This window comes from Vipera berus (genome assembly GCF_964194415.1).
Source record: "Vipera berus genome assembly, chromosome: 15".
Taxonomy (NCBI): domain Eukaryota; kingdom Metazoa; phylum Chordata; class Lepidosauria; order Squamata; family Viperidae; genus Vipera; species Vipera berus.
In genome coordinates this window covers 3,263,193-3,283,873 of record NC_138218.1, presented here as the reverse complement: position 1 = coordinate 3,283,873, position 20,681 = coordinate 3,263,193, and the positions used below count along the sequence as shown (strand labels likewise).

Genomic DNA, 20,681 nt, shown 5'->3' with positions numbered 1-20,681 from the left:
CTGGCGCACCAGGCGAACCTGGGCGAAGGTTAAATAAGGAAGTCTGGTTAAGTTCCACCTCAGAAACGGAGAAGGTTTAAGAGTAGAAAATAAGTTTGGGCAAGTTTTGTCTCGGGCATCTAATTGGACTAGAAAAGATGGATTTTGAAATAGATCCTTCAGCAGATCTGACATTCATAGCTGATCTTCTGTTTTCAAGAAAGTAATCGTGCTTGGATTATTAGTCTGTTGCTTATCAGAGGTAGCTCGCGTGATGGGGAGGGGCACAGTTTATTGGGGTGTTTTCAGGATGAGTCCCACTCAAGTGTTTTGGAACCCTGCCAAGCTTTGCTCTGCAGAAGTTTGAAGATGGATGCCTTTGGTTTCATTATCGTGTTACCCAAACACTTGGAATCAATCTTTGCCTTCTGCCCCAGAGTTTCAGTAGCTCCGGCCATTTTGTACAAAACGGGTTTTTCTGCAGCTCTGCGTTTCCTCTCAGTTACGTGGGGCATAACTGAGGTCAGGGTTGGGGCTAAAATGTCCTGGGCTTCTTTTTATGTTTTACCAGGTTGTTGATTTCATCACAACAACTGGAAATCCAGTATGTTAACCCCACCCCCACCCCTTTATTGGTTAGTGATACATTCACAGATCTGTGCCCTCTCTAGAAGAGCTGTGGTGGAGCAGTGGGCTAGTGCCTCCTTAAGTAACACCAGCTGCCTGCAATTAGTGCAGGTTCGAGTCCCACCAGGCTCAAGGTTGACTCAGCCTTCCATCCTTCCGAGGTAGGTAAAATGAGGACCCAGATTGTTGGGGGCAATTAAGCTGACTTTGTAATAATGCCGCTTGGTGTGTGTGTGAAAGCCCTAATAATCAGGCATATACATAGAATGAAGGCTACTGCTAAGCTTGTAAGCCGCCCTGAGTCTTCGGAGAAGGGCGGGATATAAATGGAATTAAAATAAAAAAAATAAAAAACTTCTTGGGACAGCGTGGAGACATCTTGAGTTAATTTTTAAGTAGGCCGGACTTTCCACCCTGACATTTATTTATTTACTTACTTACTTACCTACTTACTTACTTATTTACTTACTTACTTACTTATTTATTTATTTACTTATTTACTTATTTATTTATTTATTAATTATGGGACTTATATGCCGCCCTATCTCCCGAAGGACTCAGGGCGGCTAACAACAATAAAACAAACATTAAACTCCCACTGGATGACTGCGGTGGAAAGCCATAACAATAAGTCACCATCTCCTGGTTTTGCACCCCGGTGGGTTTGATGGGCAAAAGCAGACCCCCGCCCCTTAGAGTTCCTGCCCCCTCCCCCCCAACCCCCCACCCCATTGCCAGTCCATCTAGGATGGTTTCTCAGCCTTAACCCACTCCGAGGCGTGTGGACCACACCTCCCAGAATTCACCTGTATTAAGAGCATCCCTTTTATTTGCAGACAGTGGTGGGCACGGATATAGCTGAGCTGCTGCTTCAAGATCACAAGACGGTCTGGCTGCCCGGGAAGTCGCCCAACGAAGCCAACCTGATCGACTTCACCGAGGCCGTGGAGCAGGTGGCCGAAGAGAGCGGAGAAGCCCAGCTCTCCTTCCTGACGGACACGCTCATTGCCACCATCGACAGCCTGGAGAAGGAAACGGAACGCTTCCGGGAGCTCCTGCTTTACGGACGCAAAAAGGTGCTTTTCACCCGGCCTCCTTTCCTGTTGCATGTTGGCTCTGGCTAAAAAAGAGGAGATGGTCTGCAAAAAAAGTGTTAATATCCTGAATACTTTCCCAATAGGATGCTCTGGAATCCGCCATGAAACACGGGCTTTGGGGCCATGCGTTGCTGCTTGCCAGCAAAATGGACAGCAGGACACATGCCAGGGTGATGACCAGGTGGGAGATTCCTCTTTGCGCCTCTGATCTCAAGCGGGACTGACGCCCAGAAGGTCTTGTGGTCTGATCCGGCCAGCAGGCCAAGGCAGCAACCTCTTGGCTGGCTTTGGGGCAGTGGTGGCGAACCTATGGCACGCGTGTCAGAGGCGGCACTCGGAGCCCTCTCTGTGGGCACGTGCGCCGTCGCCCCACTCCCGCCTCCCCCTGTGGCCCCCTCTTCACCAGCAGCCCCCCCCCAAGGAGAGTTGCCCCCAAGCACAGCCGGGCAGCGGGGACAAGACTCCGCCCTCACGCCCCATCGCGTACACTTGGGCGGAGGGCATTGCTGCCACGGTGCTGCTGGACCGCCTGGCCGATCTGTGGTGGGCCGTGGAGGTGGTGGGTGGCCTTGCGGACAGGCGGGGCGGGCAAGCTGCGTGTGGGGTGGAGCCGGGGGCTGTTTGGGGGCACTTGGTCTCCAAAAGGTTTGCCATCAGTGCTTTGGGGCGTTCTGAAGCTCTTGCATGGTCTCCCCGAAGGGGAACCAAGGCAGTTTTCTTCCTTGGGAGTGTTGATTGCTGACCCGCTCTTTTTTAAAACCCGTTTTTATTTTATTCAAAACAAAGTTAAAATACAAAAATAGAGAACTCAAAAAAAATCCAAAAGAAAAAAAGAACTCCCAAAATACAAAACATGTGCCACCAGAGGAAGAAGTAATTAAAAGAATATTGGAATGCGCAGAGATGGACAGATTAACTATGAGATTGAAAGATAAAGAAGAAACAGAATGCTAGCAAACCTGGGAGTCGTTCTACAAAATGGCTAGAGCAGGGGTAGGCAACCTCGGCTCTTTTATGACTCATGGACTTCAACTCCCAGAATTCCTGAGCCAGCATGGGGGAACTATGGTCCCCTCATGACTCATGGACTTCAACTCCCAGAATTCCTGAGCCAGCATGGGGGAACTATGGTCCCCTCATGACTCGTGGACTTCAACTCCCAGAATTCCTGAGCCAGCATGGGGGAACTATGGTCCCCTCATGACTCGTGGACTTCAACTCCCAGAATTCCTGAGCCAGCATGGGGGAACTATGGTCCCCTCATGACTCGTGGACTTCAACTCCCAGAATTCCTGAGCCAGCATGGGGGAACTATGGTCCCCTCATGACTCGTGGACTTCAACTCCCAGAATTCCTGAGCCTGCATGGGGGAACTATGGTCCCCTCATGACTCGTGGACTTCAACTCCCAGAATTCCTGAGCCAGCATGGGGGAACTATGGTCCCCTCATGACTCGTGGACTTCAACTCCCAGAATTCCTGAGCCAGCATGGGGGAACTATGGTCCCCTCATGACTCGTGGACTTCAACTCCCAGAATTCCTGAGCCAGCATGGGGGAACTATGGTCCCCTCATGACTCGTGGACTTCAACTCCCAGAATTCCTGAGCCAGCATGGGGGAACTATGGTCCCCTCATGACTCGTGGACTTCAACTTCCAGAATTCCTGAGCCAGCATGGGGGAACTATGGTCCCCTCATGACTCGTGGACTTCAACTCCCAGAATTCCTGAGCTAGCATGGTGCAGCTTGGAAACCTCTCCCTTTCCCCTCAGCATGGATGGCTCAGGAATTCTGGGAGTTGAAGTCCATGAGTCATAAAAGACCCGAGGTTGCCTACCCCTGGGCTAGAGGAAAGAACCAAAGATTAGGATTTGACTAGGTATTAGCGCTTTTGAACCCAGACTGCACGCGGGTTGAAAAACTAACATATGTATGTAAGGAAAAAAGAATTAATAAAATCTCTAAAAAAAAAGACTATACACATATTATCCCCTCTAGTTGGATACCGATTAATAGAATTACTACATTAGTTCCCACCCCTTGCGAAACAAGCCCTCCAAAAAATTTTAAACTCCTAAGACTGAATTTACTACATTTAATTCCACAACAATTGACTAGAGACAGTATTAAGAAACAAACCCAGGATTGATTTGCTTGTAACTTTTGGGATGATTTGGGATAGATAAATATGCCATGGTAAATTTTCTACGAGTGGATTACAATAACAGCCTGTTAACGGAGAACTTTAAAACTCTTAAATTTGTTGGTTGTTTTTTTTTTTGTTTGACTAACTGTTTTTCCGGTTAGCTCTTTGGTCGTCGACATCTAGAAGACAGACCAACAGGCTGCAAATAGATTTAATGGTGCTCTCCTCTTTCTAGATTCGCCAACAGCCTCCCAATCAACGATCCGCTGCAGACCGTCTACCAGTTGATGTCTGGCAGGATGCCAGCCGCCTCGAACGTAAGTGCCCAGAGAGAGCTCTCTCGGTGCCCTCCCAGTGCCGGGATTGCAGCTTCCCTGCTGGGACCGATGGCCTCAATACGCGGAGACACGTATTCCTGTATCCGCTCTTCAGCTCCTCTCTGCTCATCCTGGCTGGGATGCGGGAGTTTTTTGTCCCCACTCTGTGCCAACTTGATGCGCTCCGCAGCTTTGTAAGTTTGCTCCCTCTTTTATTTTTTTTAAATTTTTTTATTTTAATTCCATTTATATCCCGCCCTTCTCCGAAGACTCAGGGCGGCTTACAAGCTTAGCAGTAGCCTTCATTCTATGTATATGCCTGCTTATTAGGGCTTTCACACACACACCCCCCAAGCGGCATTATTACAAAGTCAGCTTAATTGCCCCCAACAATCTGGGTCCTCATTTTACCTACCTGGGAAGGATAGAAGGCTGAGTCAACCTTGAGCCTGGTGGGACTCGAACCTGCACTAATGGCAGGCAGCTGGTGTTACTTAAGGAGGCATTAGCCCACTGCTCCACCAAGGCTCTTCCATCTTTCGTGGCTCACAGCCTCGGCCTCTCCCCCTCTTTCTTTAGTGTTGTGGAGACGAGAAGTGGGGCGACTGGAGACCTCACCTAGCCATGGTCCTGTCCAACCTGACTAATAACACGGACGTCGAGTCGAGGACGATCGTCACCATGGGGGACACGCTGGGTAATCCTGCAAGGAAAGGGTGTGGAGCGGGCGGGGTAGGGGTGGGGTAAGCAGCATCAGGAGCCAAACTTACTAAGCGGCCACAGAGGCTGGATCTCTTTTGCAAGGGTTAACGACAGGAATTCCAGCAAGCGAACAGCTTTATTTACTTATTTTCCTTACTTATCCCTGTTTAGCATTCGCCCATCGCCCGTCTCACAGAGGCCTTTGGGGCTTTGTTCAGATAAAACGTGAAACAAAGAAACTGCATATAAAAATTTAAAATAGGGGCAGGGGAAGTTAAAATGTGACATTAAAAATGTGCGGAAAGGCAGAGGGTTAGGGTTTTCAGGGTGCTAACCAGCCCCTCGGCTGCCTGCTCCTCCGAGAGCTTCAAATATTTCCAAATTGCCCTCGTAGATGTATGTATAAAAAAGTTAACCATCTGCCATTCAGAAGAGGCAGTGTCTTCTAAAAGGTGGACCAGTAACACTTAAGGAAACCCAACATACGATCCGGCTGCGAACCTGGAGTGACCTTTTTTTTTTTTTTTGGTAAGGAAGGTGACACTAAATACAAATAAAAAATCCTGCCGCATTTCTGGGAGACGATCAAATCTCAGCCTGTCTAGCTGAAAGATGCTTGAGCCAGGGATGGCTACCTTGCCGTGTAGTGGGAAGATCAATTCTGGATCATCCTCCTGGCCCCGGTGGTCCTACCTGAATCCAGCCTTTGAGGTTGCAGATCCCTAGAGTGGATTCAGGGACGCTGCCGGCGGGATCCCGTTCCCTGAGAGGACAACTTGTTTTGTCTTTGGTTGCAGCCTCCAAGGGCCTCTTGGATGCTGCTCACTTCTGCTACCTGATGGCCCGGGAGGACTTTGGCGTCTACACCAAGAAGACCACCAAGCTGGTGTTGATCGGTGCAAACCACAGGTGCGGCGGGGGGGGGGGGGAAATCCTTCCAGTTTTCTGCCTCGGGATTAAGCTGCCGCCTTGGTTCCTCCCGCCTTTTTCCACTACAGGGCTGGGACTCTGCTTCTCCAGTGGGGCCCAGACTCTCGCTTGCCACCTTCTCCATGCCTTGCTGCCCTTCCACATTCCCCCCCCCCCCGCAGTTCCCTTTGCAGCTCAGGCAACTGTAAGCGTGCAGCCTTGCTTGCGTGGCGGAGAGGCGGAGGGTGCAGCCGTGCGGGGAGAGGCTTGCGCCCCACAAGCAGCGCTCTCAGTTGGCACGTCAAAGAGGAGACGGTTTGCTGTGGCTTGCCAAGCCTTCGGCAGGGCGTGGTTTCATGTTTTCATTGGGAATTCCAGCAAAAGACCCCCGGGGCCTGTTGTAAACTCAGGAAGGAGGGTTGTTTGCTCCCGCACCCTAGGCCTTGACTTTATGCCCCTTCGAGGGGCAAAGCTAGCCCCACTTCCTCGAGCCAGACTCGCAAGTCAGAAGATGTTTCGGCCCAGTGAAGGAGGGCGCCTTTCTCTTTTTTTTTCCTGCTTCTTAGCCTGCCTTTCCTGAAGTTTGCCAGCAACGAGGCGATTCAGCGGACCGAGGCCTACGAGTACGCCCAGTCGCTGGGGACTCAGCCCTGCCCCCTGCCCAACTTCCAGGTTTGCATCTCTTTATATGAAGTCGCTGGGCCAGCAGCCGGTCCCCCTTGCTCATGGATCGCTGGCGGTAGTCAACTTGGTGGCCTTCCTAGGCTGCTTCTACCCTGAAAGCTGCTGATCGGGCGCCGCCTTGCCTTCTCCAGCCTGTTGGGGCTGAGCACACTGTGCTGTGCGTAGCTCGTGGGGGCTCCTTTGCCGCAGCGCTTGTGCTGCTCCGGGTCTCTGCCTCCCCATGGCAACACAGGGAGCAAAGTGGGAGTAGCAGCGGCACTCAGAAGATTCCGGCTGGAGCTGCAAGTATCTCATTTGCAGACCCGGGAAGTCCCAGTGAGGCCTCTGCAGCAGCAGGACCACGTGCAAAGCACAGTTGGCTCGGGGGACTTTGCGGCGGACTGTGAGCCCTGCTTAGAGACTGCCTGGCAGCTTATAGTTTTTTCCTCAAACCGGGACACACACACACACACACACACACGCTGCTTGGAGCCCTCAGACCACTTCTGGCCCCCACAGAAACCCTTTGACGTAGAACCCCGGCTGCTCCCTATCGTTTTTTGCACAGCCGTTAATTCTTAGGGCAGGGGTGGGCGACCTTGACTCTTTTATGACCTGTGGACTTCAACTCCCAGAATTCCTTAGTCAGCCATTTTGATGAAACTGCGGGCTTGGATCTAGACCAGGGGTCTTCAAACTTGGCCCTTTTATGACTCGTGGACTTCAACTCCCAGAATTCCTCAGTCAGCAGGGGGGAAACTATGGCCCCTTCATGACTCGTGGACTTCAACTCCCAGAATTCCTGAGCTGGCATGGCTCAGCTTGGAACCCACTCCCTTTCCCCTCAGCATGGCTGGCTCAGGAATTCTGGGAGTTGAAGTCCACGAGTCATAAAAGAACCAAGGTTGCCTACCCGTGGCTTAGGGTGACAGAAGAGGAAAATTATTAAATATGTCACATGGGAGTAAATGTAGTACAGCTAGTCCCTCAACTTGCGACCACAATGGAGCCCAAAATTTCTGCCGTTAAGTGAGACATTTGTGAAGTGAGTATTACTCTGTTTTACGGCCTTTCTCGCCACAGTTGTTAAGTGAATCGCTGCAGTGGTTAAGTTCGTAACCCGGTTGTTAAGTGAATCTGGCTTCCCCCTCAACTTTGCTTGTCAGAAGGTGGCAAACGTCGATCACGTGACCCTGGGACACCGCGACGGTCAGTAACTATGAACCAGTGGCCCAGCATCTGAATTTTGATCCCATGATCGTGGGGCTGCTGCAAAGGTCATAACTGTGGGAAACGGTCGTAAGTCGCAAATGTTCCCTGACAGGGTCACTCAAAGACTACCTGGAATTGCTCTCAATTAAAATGGAAGCGAAAGGGAAGCGAAGTTAGCCTTTGTTCTGGCCACGTCCTCCGTCTGTGTGAATCGGAGGCTCAAAATCTTCTCGCCTTTTCAGGTGTTCAAGTTCATCTACGCCTGCCGGCTGGCCGAGATGGGACTTATCGCACAGGCCTTTCACTACTGCGAAGTGATTTCCAAAGCCATCCTCACAAACCCCGGCTGCTCTTCGCCGGTTCTCATCAGCCAGGTGATCCAGGTCGGTGCACTCTGCAGCAGGAGCTCTCCTTAAGCCTTCAGCGGTGGGAGGGAGGCACCGGGGCTTGGCTGGTGTTTCGGAACCCTTCACCTTTTCCTGTGCGCGATCCCTTTGCCCGGCCTTCGCTGACTTTGAGCCCTCCGGATAGGTGGGAATCACAATTCCCAGGTCCCCAGACCCCATTCCGGGAGAGTCGGACCGCGTTGGCCCCTGGAGGCAGGCAGCTGCTGCCGTTTCTCATTTTCTGGATAATCTGAGCGGTCCTGGGAAATGGCTCGATGTGACTTGATTTCCCATCCTTCATTTTACAGATTTCTTCCCAATTGCGGCTTTTTGACCCTCTGTTGAAGGAGAAGCCCGAGCAGGAATTATTTATTGAGCCCAACTGGCTAATTCAGCTCCGAGACTTAGATGGGCAGATTAAGGTGAGTTTAACATCCTTTTGGAGGTTTGCGGCAGGTGGACACAGACTGCTCTGGCTTTGCTCAGGACTAACTACGAGGCGTAGAGCAGGGGACCCCAACCTATGGACCGGGAATGGGCTGCGGGTTCTTGGCCAGTGGGTTGTGGAAATGGCTGGCTGGTGCGGGTATGTGTGGGCGCACGTTTCCCCCACTCACGCTAGCAGCCCAGGCACGAACGGGGACGCTAGCCCCTGGTGCGTGTGCACGTCCCGTTTGCACATTTGCCAACTGGCTGCTAGCGCCAGGCAGGTTGTGTAGCCGTTCGCACGTGCACAAACCAGGCTGCTAGCCACCACCGGAGGGATGTGTGTGTGTGTGTGTGTGGCCATTTGTACATGCACACGGTGCCAGCACATGCCACATGCACGAACAGGGTTGCTAGTGCCACACCAGTGCATGTGGATGTGTGCGCATGCATGCACGAATTTGGGAACTGCTGTCCTCTCCTGCAGCCTGCGAGCCCAGAAAGGTTGTAGACCTCTGGCGTACAGATGCCACCGAGATTTCTTTTTAAAGTTTTGTAGAAAGATCTCCGAGAAAAATGGTTTCCTTAGGGCTGGACATGTTTCCTCCATAACTGTAAAAAGTTGGCTATGGTCGGATCAATAAAAATAACAGTAACAGAAGTTAAGTCAATAATCCCACAGATTATTGACAGAAAAAAGACCATTACAGATAGTCCTCAATTTACAACAGTTCATTTAGTGACCGAAGTTACAATGGCACTGAAAAAAAAGTGACTTATGACCCCATTTTTCACACTTAACCACCTTTGCAGCATCCCCGTGGTCGCGTGGTCAAAATTCAGAGGCTGGGCAACTGACTCACATTTATGGCGGTTGCTGTGTCCCAAGATCCCCTTTTGCGACCTCCTGACGAGCAAAGTCTGGGGGAAAGCCAGATTCCCTTAACGACCGGGTTGTGAACTTACCAACTGCAGCGATTCACTTAACAACTGAGGCAAGAAAGGTCGTGAAATAGAGCAAAACTCAAATTTCTCACTTAACGACAGAAAGTTTGGGCTCAATTGTAGTCGTCAGTTGAGGACTACCTGTATTGATTTCCAAGTGGGAGAGATCGGGCAGAAGGCAAGGTCTCCACGGAGGCTCTATTGCAGACATGTCAAACACAAGGCCCGGGGGCCGGATGCGGCCCGAGAAGTGGTTTCATGCGGCCCACGAAGCCATCCTGGAAACAGTGAGGGAATGGCCCCCACTGCCTTGGCCCTGGCCCAGAGACCCTCCTCCTGCCAGAGACCCTCAGATCTGTCCCACTCCTGCCCAGGCCCCCATGGGCACCCTTGATGCGAACGATGTAGAGCTGGCCATGCCCACCCAGTAGGCCATATGCACTCTAGCCACGCCCACCCAGTAGGCCACACCCACCCAGGCCACACCCACCCGGCCCTCTGAGGGCAACCGCAATGCTGATGCCCAATGAAATTGAGTTTGACACCCCTGCTCTATTGCATTTTGGGTCATTGACCATAGAATGCCCCTCCCCCCATCCTGGGTCAAGAGAGCCAGAACCATGATAGAACAGCTAAGATGACGAGGGGTGTGAGGGAGGAACCAAGGGAAGGAGACCCCCTAGGAATAAAGAGCTCAGGCCAGCTAAACCAGGGGTCCCCAACCCCCGATCAATGGGCCGGTACCGGGCCACGGCCTGCCAGCAACCACTCCGCACAAACAAGCAAAGCCCCATCCGTGGGATGCAGGCTGCACACGAAACCACTTGTCAGGACCCACTTCAACCCCACATCTTAAGAAAGCAGAACTCTTGGAAACAATTTCTTCCAAACAGGAACTTTTATTAAGAGTAGGTGATAGCAGGCATAATAGACAGGATCTGAGATTTCCCGCGCAGCGCAGTAGATTATAGTATCCCCAAGCAAGACCCCCCCACCCCACAGATCGACCGCCCGATGTGGGAGGGCCAATTCCCAAGTGTTAAGTCCGTTGTGGGAAACGGGGAGATAACATCGGCCTGTCTCCAGCTCACGCAGCGATGGTCGGCGGCTTCTTCACACCTTCCTCTGAGAGCGCGGACATAAACCAGGCAAGGAGGTTACATTCCTTATTTCCTCCTTTGTTCAAACTGACAGTTTAAGATAAGAGTTCAGAGAGAGAGATAACACAGGAAACAAGTTGTTACATTTCAGCAGGTGGGTCGAGAATACAGACCCAATAAGCAAAGTAAAGGATTACATTGTAGCGAATAGAGGAAGCGAAAGCAATAACCCTGCAGGCATATCCCCCCTCCCCCTTGGAAGCATGGCAAAACCCAGGGAAAAGTGAGATTTGGGCTTAGATCAGAGGGGATAGATAGAAATGAAACGAAATAGGAATGGGTTCTGACGCCGCATACCCTCCGGTCTGCGGAAAAACCTCTCTCCGCGGAACCGATCCCCGGTGCCCAAAAAGTTGGGGACCTCTGAGCCAGACTATCCCCCTAGGTGGAAATCTGCTACAAATCCCCTACTGTAATTCCCGAGCGCCTTGCAGTAACGGGGGTCGCGCCTTGGGCTGGGCAGATGGCACTGAGTGGCTGGACTCAGCTGAAAGGGCCCGTTGGCATCCCTCTCGTTGCAGGAGGGCTGCTTCAGGTACAGCATCGGGCGGTCCACACCCCAGCAGTATTCCTCCAGCACACCCAGCTCGGAGCCGGACCACGCCAGTCAGAACGAAGGCCTAGAAGTCAGCTCCAGCCATCCGTTGCTGGCCTCCCTGCTGCCCAGCGTGGTCCAGCCCAGGCTAGATGTCCAGCTGTTGCCTTCAGGTGTGTGCGTGACTTGCGGGATGAAACACCCGGAGAGCCAAATTCCAGGCCGCCTTGTGGGAAGCTGGGCAGCTCTGAAGCCGCTGTCCATTTGTCGGGAAGCATCCCTCTTGCTCCTTGGACTGTGGCGGAGCAACCGGCTGTGTGAGCGAAGGATGCCGGCTGCTCTGAGGCCAGCAGTGGCCATGCTGGACTGTGGCCTGCAGAGCCCTTCTGCTCATGGGCAGCAGGACCATAAAGGGTCATTCTGGACTCTTGCTTATTATGGGATGCAAACTTCATTCTTTTTTCAATCCTTTCTCTAGCCCCTCCTACCATCCTGGACGGCTCGGTGGCTCAGACCCCACCTTCCCAACAGGAGACTGCTGGCGCTGTTCCTTATTACCCTCCGGCACCCTCCTCTGTGGGCCCGAGACCTGCCTTTTTCAGCCCCTATGAAAGCGAGCTGAACCCCACGTACGGGGGGTCAGCGGGCCTGCCTCCTCAAGGTCCCGAGCTGCAGCCCGACGAGGGGACCCAGCATGAAGCAGGTTTGGCTTGTTGGGGAACGGGTGGGGAGGAATCAGCTGGCAGACTCCTGATGGTGCAGCCTGGCTCTCGGCTTTAGAGAGCCTGCCTCAGACTGCAGCGCAACAGCAGGGGAGCACCGCAGAGCCTGCATTTTTTTTTTTCCCCTACAAAACCTCTAGGGCCTTGGTGGCGAACCTACGGCACGGGTGCCCCAGGTGGCACGCAGAGCCCTCTCTGTGGGCACGCGCGCCATCGCCCCACTCCTAGGCCTTCAGCTGGGTTTTATAAAACCTTTTCGCTTTAGGCCTCCGCCTCCGTGTGCAAAAAAAAAAAAGTTCAATCAATCGATTTCAACTTCTTGCAGGAAAAAAAAAAGATCTCGCAGCGTTGGAATTGATTGAACTTTTTAGTCCCACCCAGTCTGCCGTGACCACGGCAGCCACGCCCACCCAATGGGCCACACCCACCCAAAGGGCCACACCCACCCGGCACCCGACGATACATAAGTGGATTTTGGGTTGCAGTTTGGGCACTCGGTCTCTCAAAGGTTCGCCGTCACTGATCTAAGGGATTGCAAGGTGGAGAGGAGGGGGAGAGGGGGAAAGAGATCTGTTAATTGCCTTTCCCACTTAAGCAGCGTGTTTAGGATCCCGTCCTCCTTGGGAAATTCAGCAGGGATGCTTAACTTCAGATTTTTCCCATTGCCCTTGGCTGCCCTTTAGGGGCCCCCTCTAATTGCAGTCCCATCTCAGATAGGTAATTATATAGGCGGACCTGCCCGCTTTGCATCGCCACGCCTTGGATCCACATCCCTGTCTCCCTTTCCGGAGCCTTTGAGAGAGGTGAAAGATTATGCCTCGAGTCAAATTAAGTTGGATGAAATTCTTCCTAAGGGACCTGCTGCTGGCCCTCTTGAGCATTGACCCTCCCTTCTTCTGGCGTTTCTGGCTTTCCAGGAACCAATTTCAGGCAGGCAGGCAGGCAGGCCACGGGTTGCCTCTGGAGAAGAAGCCAGGGGACTCTGAAATTGCACAGCTCCTAGGCTGTAATGGAACTTTACCCATTTTTGTGACACAGGTCGGCCCTTTAAGGGGATTTGCAAGTAGATTTCAGCCCCCTTAGTTGCCATATATTTGCCCTGGCTTTCTGTTTCTATGCTGCACCTCATACAAGCCCATCCATCACACCTTGACAGACACCGGTAGGAGCCGTGAAGGTTTTTATCCTGAAAATCTGGGGTAGTGAAGAAATGGTATTCATCGCCAGAATATTGTCCGTTCTCTTTCAGGCAGCGTTTCTCAGGTCTGCAAGGGACTGCACCCCAGAAAGAAACAGAGAGTAGACAGATACATAAAAAGTAGATAGAAATGACTTCCGCTGGCGGCGCGGCGCTGAAGACAGCCTCCCCTGGCTGCCCGCGGCTCAGCTGTTTGTTTTTTTGCCTGAAACAGCGCCGATCAGCTGTTCGGGCGAAATTGAAGCCCCCTCCTCGGGAGAAGAGGAGGGGGTGAGGCCCCAGGTAGGGGTAGAGTTCTCCGAGGCCGCCTGAGCTTTGAGCTTGGGCGGCTGAAGGATCGAACTCCCCCGAAGCCTGGGTTGCTCCCAGCTGGCCGTCGTCTCTGCTCCGAACTTCCTGGAGCAGAGCCAGGCGTCTGCGAACCAGCCCTGCCTGATGAAAGGACTATGATTTAAAGGAGCAGGCAGAGCGGTACAAGAGGAAAAGGTGAAGAGGACTATTTTATTGTACTCTCTAACTTGTTGGACTTTTTAAACTTTAATTGAAAGTGCGTCATAATTGAGGATTAAAAGATGGCGGCTAAACCTCCCTCTAAAACTCTTCGGAGTGGAGGATCCTCGCCGGTGCAACAATCATCACTACAGGCATTGCACCCTCCTGAAGTGCTGACATCGAAGGATTTGCGAGATGCCTTGGATAAACATGCCCAGGTACTTTTGGAATCAATTAATCAATCAATTGCTGATAAATTTGCACAGATGGAGGAGAAATTGGAGAAATTTGAGGAAAGAATGGAAGAGAGGATGGAACAGAAGTACAGCGTGATGAAGGTAGACATTTTGACTTCAGTGCATAAAGTGGCGGAATGTGTGGAAGATTTAGATGAAAAAGTGGATGATTTGGCTCAAAGGAATGCTATACTAGAAGTAAAAGCACGGGAGAATGAAATTGAAAGAGGCAAGTTGGAAAGGGAGTTAAGCCATGCCCAACATTACCAGATGCAGTTTGCTGTCAGAATTAGAGGCTTAAAAGAGAATGTTAAAGAAGATTTAAAGCAGCTGATCTCTGAGGCTCTCGAAGGGGTATTGAACCAGCCAGCATCTGAAATAAGAGCAGCTATGGATAAAGTGTTTCGGGTGAATTCATGGATTGCCAGACAGAGAAAGTTGCCTAGAGATGTGGTGGTTTATTTTGCAAAAAGAGAAATTAGAGATCAAGTTATACAAGCTGCCTATGATGTTAAGGTTGTGATTGCTGAACAAGAAGTCTTGGTTTTAAAAGAAATTCCTCCAAGGATTTTAAGGGGAAGAAAGGACTATACATTTCTTGTGCAAGAGCTCAAGCAAAGAGATATAAGGTTCAGATGGGAGATTCCAGAGGGGCTGATGGTGATGTATGAAGGTAAAAGGTATAGGCTGACTACTGTGAAACAAGCACGTGATTTCTACAATAATGTCTTAAAAGCAACCTCATTAACGCTCTTGGAAGCTGGAAAGGGATCTGGAGAAGAAGAACAACAAGAGGAGGAAACAGAGGAAAATGGTGCTGGAGGAGATCAAGCTACAATCTCTTTGGATGATCCTAGAGAGCAAAGAGTGACGCGTGCTGCTTTAAAACGAGCAAAGAAAATAAAAGAACAAGATCAGCAAAAGTCTTCAGATTCTTCACATCGCATTCATAGCCAAGCTGTGGGAGGAGCACGGCCTAAAGTAACCAGTCCTATCAAAGCTGTGGTCCAAGAGCTTTTCGAGGATATACATGGCAACTAAATTTTTAACCTGGAATGTTAATGGACTAAACTCACCGCAGAAGAGGAAGAAAGTTTTTCAATATTTAAAACAATTTAAGATAGATGTTATATGCCTGCAAGAAACGCATATTAGAGTTTTGGATCAAAAGTATTTATTGAACTCGAGGCTGGGTACGCAATTTGTTGCTTCTGCAGAGAATAAGAAAAATGGAGTGGTTGTTTATGTTAAAAGTGCCTTAACAGCGGACCTAATTGAAGCAGATAAGCATGGAAGATATGTTATGATCGAGCTGTTGTTTGAAGGTAAAAAGACGCTTTTAGTTGGATTATATGCTCCAAATCAACAACAAGCTGACTTTTTTAGTTTACTTCATACAAAGCTTACCCAGTTGGATTATAAATCCTTTATTTTTATGGGGGACTGGAATGGAGTTATGGATGTACAGTTGGATAAGGCTGGAGCCTTTAAACGCATTCCAAGTCACGCTAGACTGCCTAAATCTTTTTTTGAAATGAAGGATGACCTGGAATTGCGAGATATTTGGCGTGAGAGACATTTGCGGGAGAAGGATTATACATTTTATTCTGATAGACACCAATCTTTTTCGAGGATTGATTTTATTTTGTTGACTAATGATCTTCTTTTGAGAACTAAAAAGGTGAAAATCTGCGCAAGAATTATCTCTGATCACAGTCCAGTGTGGTTGGAGATTGATAAGGAAAGAGGAGATAGACGCTCATGGCGCGTAAATGAGAATTTGTTTAGAAATCAGAGAAATGTGGAAGAATGCAAACAGCGGATGAAGGATTTTTTTGAGATGAATATGAATAAGGGTACCTCTATGGATATGGTTTGGGATGCTAGCAAGGCCTATATGAGAGGGGTGTTGATATATATGAATAATAGACATAGACGTGCAGTGGAAACTAGAAGGAAAGAACTGGAGAATGAAATAAAGGAAAAAGAAAAGGCTTTGATTTTGAACCCAGAGGAGGTGAAGATCAAGGAGGCTATTAGACTGTTACGAGGACAATTTGATAAATTAATGGCTGATCAAGTGGCGACCAATCTGCGGTTTGCTAGGCATAATACTTTTTGCAATGCTAATAAGCCAGGCAGATGGTTGGCTTATAGACTGAGGAAAAAACAAAGGGCATCTAATATAGATAAGATTGAGCATAAAGGAAGGGTTGTGTATCAACAGAATCTTATTAAGGATGCCTTTGTGGATTTTTATTCGAAATTATATACTAAAGAGGACATTAATGCAAAAGATATTGATACGTATTTGGAGAAGGCTAGCATCCCGGTTCTTACGCAAGTACAAAAAGAGGGGATTAACCAACTGATTACAGAAGAAGAAATTTTTACAGCTATTAAGGAACTGAAGGTGGATAAAGCACCAGGCACTGATGGCTTGACTGCGGCCTATTATAAAAACTTACAATTAGAGATGATAAAACCGTTAAAGGAACTGTTCCAGACAATCCAGAGGGGGGGAAAGGTGCCCCCGTCTTGGAGAACAGCTTTTATCTCTTTGATTCCGAAGGAAGACCAGGATGCTACTTTAGTTAAAAATTACAGACCGATATCGCTTTTAAATACAGATTATAAGATATTTGCTAAGGTTTTGGCTAATAGACTGATGAGGGTTCTGCAACAGGTGATTCATGGGGACCAAACGGGGTTTATTAGTGGAAGACAAATGAAAACCAATGTGAGACATATAGTTGATGTGTTAGAGTTTTTGGAAAGGCACAACCAGATCTCTGCTGCGCTAATCTTTTTAGATGCTGAAAAGGCTTTTGATCAATTGAACTGGCAATTTTTGTTGAAAGTTTTAGACAAAATGGATTTTGGGGAAAAATTTTTACAACCGATTAGGGCATTATACCAAAAACAAACTGCCCGAATTATAGTTAACAATAGTTTGACAACAGTATGTAATATTGAGAAGGGCACAAGGCAAGGCTGTCCGCTATCGCCCTTGTTATTTATATTAACATTAGAGATACTATTGGTTAAGATTCGGAATTCGGAAAAAATTAAGGGGATACAAGTTGGAGATCAGGATTACAGATTGAGAGCATTTGCAGATGATCTGGTTGTTACAGTGACCCAGCCAGAGAACTCTGTTGTGGACCTGATGGAGATAATAACACAATATGGGAAGGTTTCTGGATTTAAAGTAAATATACAGAAAACTAAAATTTTGGCTAGAAATATGACAGTTTCGCAGAAGGCTCTCTTAGAAGGATTAACTGGATTTGAGATTGTTAAAAGGGTTAAATATTTGGGGGTGATTTTGTCGCCCTCTAATACAAAGCTATATAAAAATAATTATGAAAAGTTATGGGGGAAAATTCAAAAAGAACTGGAGAGTTGGGAAAAATTGCAATTGTCTTTGTTGGGACGGATCGCAGCAGTGAAAATGAATGTCCTGCCCAAATTTTTATTCTTATTTCAAATGATACCGATTCTTAAGAAAGACTCTAACTTGGAGGAATGGCAGCATGGTATCAATAAATTTGTGTGGGCAGGGAAAAAGCCACGAGTTAAACTTAAGATTATGCAGGATACTCGTGAGAGAGGTGGCCTTAAAATGCCTAATTTTAAATTATATTATGAAGCTGCTGCACTAGTAGGAATAAGTGATTGGATTAATTTGACACAATCGAGGTTATTAAATCTTGAGGGCCATGATCTGTTGTTTGGCTGGCATGCATATTTGTTGTATGATAAGAAGGTAGATACTGTGTTTAGGATGCATATTTTAAGACAGGCATTGCTGAGAGTTTGGAAGAAGTATAGACATAAGTTAAGCAGCAAGATACCATTGTGGGCAATCCCAAAACACGCAATAGAAAATATACATGCTGGTTTCAAACATGATGAGACTACTTACAAGGAAATTTTAAGTTTGGAAAGGAATATTTGGTGCTTGAAATCATATAGTTTCTTGCGAGAAGAGAAGGTTGTTCAGACTTGGTTTCAATATATTCAGTTACAGGCCAGGTGGAAAGAAGACCAAAAAAATGGATTTGCAACGACTGATGAAAATTTGATAAAGCAAATTAGAAATCAAGGACCAGCACATATTAAACGGATATATCTTGCATTGATAGAGATCGATTCAGAAACAGAGCTTGTTAAGGATTGTATGATAAAATGGGCCCAAAACATTCAGGAAGTTATTACAATGGACACGTGGGAAAAGATCTGGGTGAGGAATGTAAAATTCACTCAAGCTCAAAGTTTAAGAGAGAACTTTTACAAAATGTTTTATAGATGGCATCTAGATCCTAAAAAGCTTGCAAGTATGTATCCGAATTATCAGCCTAAATGTTGGAGGTGTGGTGATGAAGAGGCAACATATTTTCATATATGGTGGACATGTAAAAAGGTCAAGGCTTTTTGGATAAAAGTCTGGTGGAATATGCAGAAGATTTTTAAACGGAGGATAAAGTTTTGTCCGCAATTTTTTTTGTTGGGAATAATTGTTGACGCTACAGTTGTGGACTCTAAGTTGATGCTGAATTTAGTTACGGCAGCAAGACTTTTGATAGGTCAATATTGGAAGAAAGAGGAACTGCCGACTATACAAGAGTGGATTTTAAAGGTTTCCGACTTGGCAGAGATGGCGAAGATTTCGGCCTATTTGAAAGATTACTCGCAAGAACATTATATTATGGAATGGAGAAAATGGATTGAGTTTATCCAGAATAAGTATAGGGTTAAGAAGTTTTATCTAGCATTTGAATAAGTCTTCTTTCGTTTTCTTTTTTCTTTTTTTATTTTGTCTTCTATATATATTTAATAATGCTAAGTTTTGTTTGATCCTATATAAGTTAGAGAGTGATGGATTTTAGAATTTATAGTTGTTAGTATATGGTTGTTTATGATTGCCTTTTTATATATATATACCTTGTATTTAGCTCTGGGAAGTCCGGGGGGGGAGGGGGGTTAGGGGGAGGTGGGGGGGGAGGAGGGAGGGGGGGAGGGGGGGGAAGGGGGGAGGTAGGGAGGGGAGGTAGGGAGGGGGAAGGGGGTTTTTTAAAGGAAAACTGTATTTTTAAAACTTTTCAATAAAAAAAAAAAAAAGTAGATAGAAATGTTTCCACGTGGGTTTGGTTGGCCCAGTATTGACCTCCCCAACGTCAGGACCTGGAAGGGTGAGAAAGCAAACCATCAGCCTTCACCGTCAGCCCAGCGGGGATTCCCAGCGTATTTGCAGTTTTGCTTTCACTTCTTGCCAGGGAAGCTAAGATAGAACCAGTTTTATTACAATTCCGCAAAACGTCCCAACTGAATTTTCCTTCAAATTCCAAGGAGAACGGGAATTTCCCCATATATCCCCCAGAGCAGTGCCTCTCAAACATAGCAACTTTAAGACGTACTTAAAGGAACTTAGCAAACTGGTTCCAAAGTTTTGATGGCTGGGCCCTGCCCTGCAGTCAACTGCCAAATTTTGGCTGCTTAACAACTGTGGCCTACTATTCTATTTCTATTTTTATTCCTTATTCTATCCTATCCTATTCTCTATTCGTTATTCTATTCTATTCTATTCTAGTTCTAGTTCTATTCATTATTCTATCCTATCCTATTCTCTATTCGTTATTCTATTCTATTCTATTCTATTCTATTCTATTCTATTCTATTTGTATTCTGTTCTACTCTATTCTATTTCTATTCATTTCTATTTTTATTCTATTCTACTATTCTATTTCTATTCATTTGTATTCTATTCTTCTATTATTCTGTTCTATTATTATTCTATTCTATTCTATTATTATTATTCTATTCTATTCTATTGTATTCTATTCTATTCTGATTATTGTTCCATTCTATTCTATTCTATTCTATTCTCTATTTGTTATTCTATTCTATTCTATTCTATTCTATTCTATTCTATTCTATTCTAATTTCTATTTCTATTCTATTTCTATTTCTATTTCTATTTCTATTCTACTATTCTATTTCTATTCATTTCTATTCTATTATTATTCTGTTCTATTATTCTCTTCTATTATTATTCTATTCTATTCTATTCTGTTCTGTTTTGTTCTGTTCTGTTACTTGCTCACAAGAAATGAAAGTCCAGAGGGTAGATGGGTTGATTTCAGATTTCCTCCTTAAATCCAGAGTAAAAGAAAGACACACCCCACTCCCATAACTGGGGGTGTAATGAGCTGTGATGCCATCCCCCTTCATAGACTGTTAAACCCCCACCCCCCCCCTGCCACTCAGAAGCTGGAACACCAAAGTCCCTTTTCCAAGAAAGACTAATAATCTATTAGTTTCCTTTGATAGGTAAGTTTGGCATTGTTTATTAGCTGAAGCGCTTTAGCATAGCAGTAAGTGAGGAGGAACCTCATTCCTTCATTCACACATGCATTCACACATGCATTCATAACCACTCATCTCACAGGCCCTCTTGGTTTGTGAGCAACAAAGGCTTACTTCTTTGTCCTTCCTTCCTTCTTTCTCCTTTTGCACGACCACAGCAGTGGCTGACTCTCCCGTTTGGAAGGCGGTTCCCAAGTCCAGAGAGGAAGACTTCTATGGGAAGATGGCAAACATGGTATTGGCCTGTTTCTTTCTCTCTCTCTCTCTCTCTCTCTTTATTAACGACCTTCATTTTGCGGCCACCGCGTGTCTGAACTCTTGTGGGAGGTTTCCAGGCCTGCCCTGCCTGCTCTGGCTTCATTTGGGCACCTTAGTTCCAGAACGCCAACTTTCTGAAGAGGTCCCTAGGGTGGCCTTTCTCTGAGCACTCCAGAAGTGGTCCGGGGCCGTGGCCCTCTTGGTCAGCCACCTCCTGCCTGCTAAGCTCTGCCAGTGGGGGCGATGGCCTCGAACCACCCACAGGCAGGGCCTCAGGCTGAAGGCAAGCGGATTCCGCATGT

General features: G+C 47.6%; 1 protein-coding gene across 8 annotated transcripts in view; it reads left to right on the top strand.

Moving 5' to 3' along the window:
* SEC16A (SEC16 homolog A, endoplasmic reticulum export factor) overlaps positions 1–20,681 on the top strand; it is a 63,662-nt gene that overhangs the window by 29,041 nt on the left and 13,940 nt on the right. For 6 of the 8 annotated variants that reach the window (XR_014027955.1, XR_014027956.1, XM_081339515.1 and 3 more), the window contains exons 11-21: positions 1,443–1,682; positions 1,787–1,884; positions 4,085–4,166; positions 4,746–4,863; positions 5,666–5,777; positions 6,344–6,449; positions 7,895–8,035; positions 8,347–8,460; positions 11,091–11,277; positions 11,583–11,807; positions 20,280–20,356. Coding sequence is in view for 6 of the 8 variants with exons in the window: in XM_081339515.1 (XP_081195641.1) it covers positions 1,443–1,682; positions 1,787–1,884; positions 4,085–4,166; positions 4,746–4,863; positions 5,666–5,777; positions 6,344–6,449; positions 7,895–8,035; positions 8,347–8,460; positions 11,091–11,277; positions 11,583–11,807; positions 20,280–20,356 (1,500 nt within the window). In the remaining 2 variants the exon portion in view is untranslated. Of the gene's footprint in view, positions 1–1,442; positions 1,683–1,786; positions 1,885–4,084; positions 4,167–4,745; positions 4,864–5,665; positions 5,778–6,343; positions 6,450–7,894; positions 8,036–8,346; positions 8,461–9,277; positions 9,455–11,090; positions 11,278–11,582; positions 11,808–13,572; positions 13,664–20,279; positions 20,357–20,681 lie in introns of those variants that run through there. The other 2 variants (XM_081339517.1, XM_081339518.1) reach the window with 2 other exon arrangements.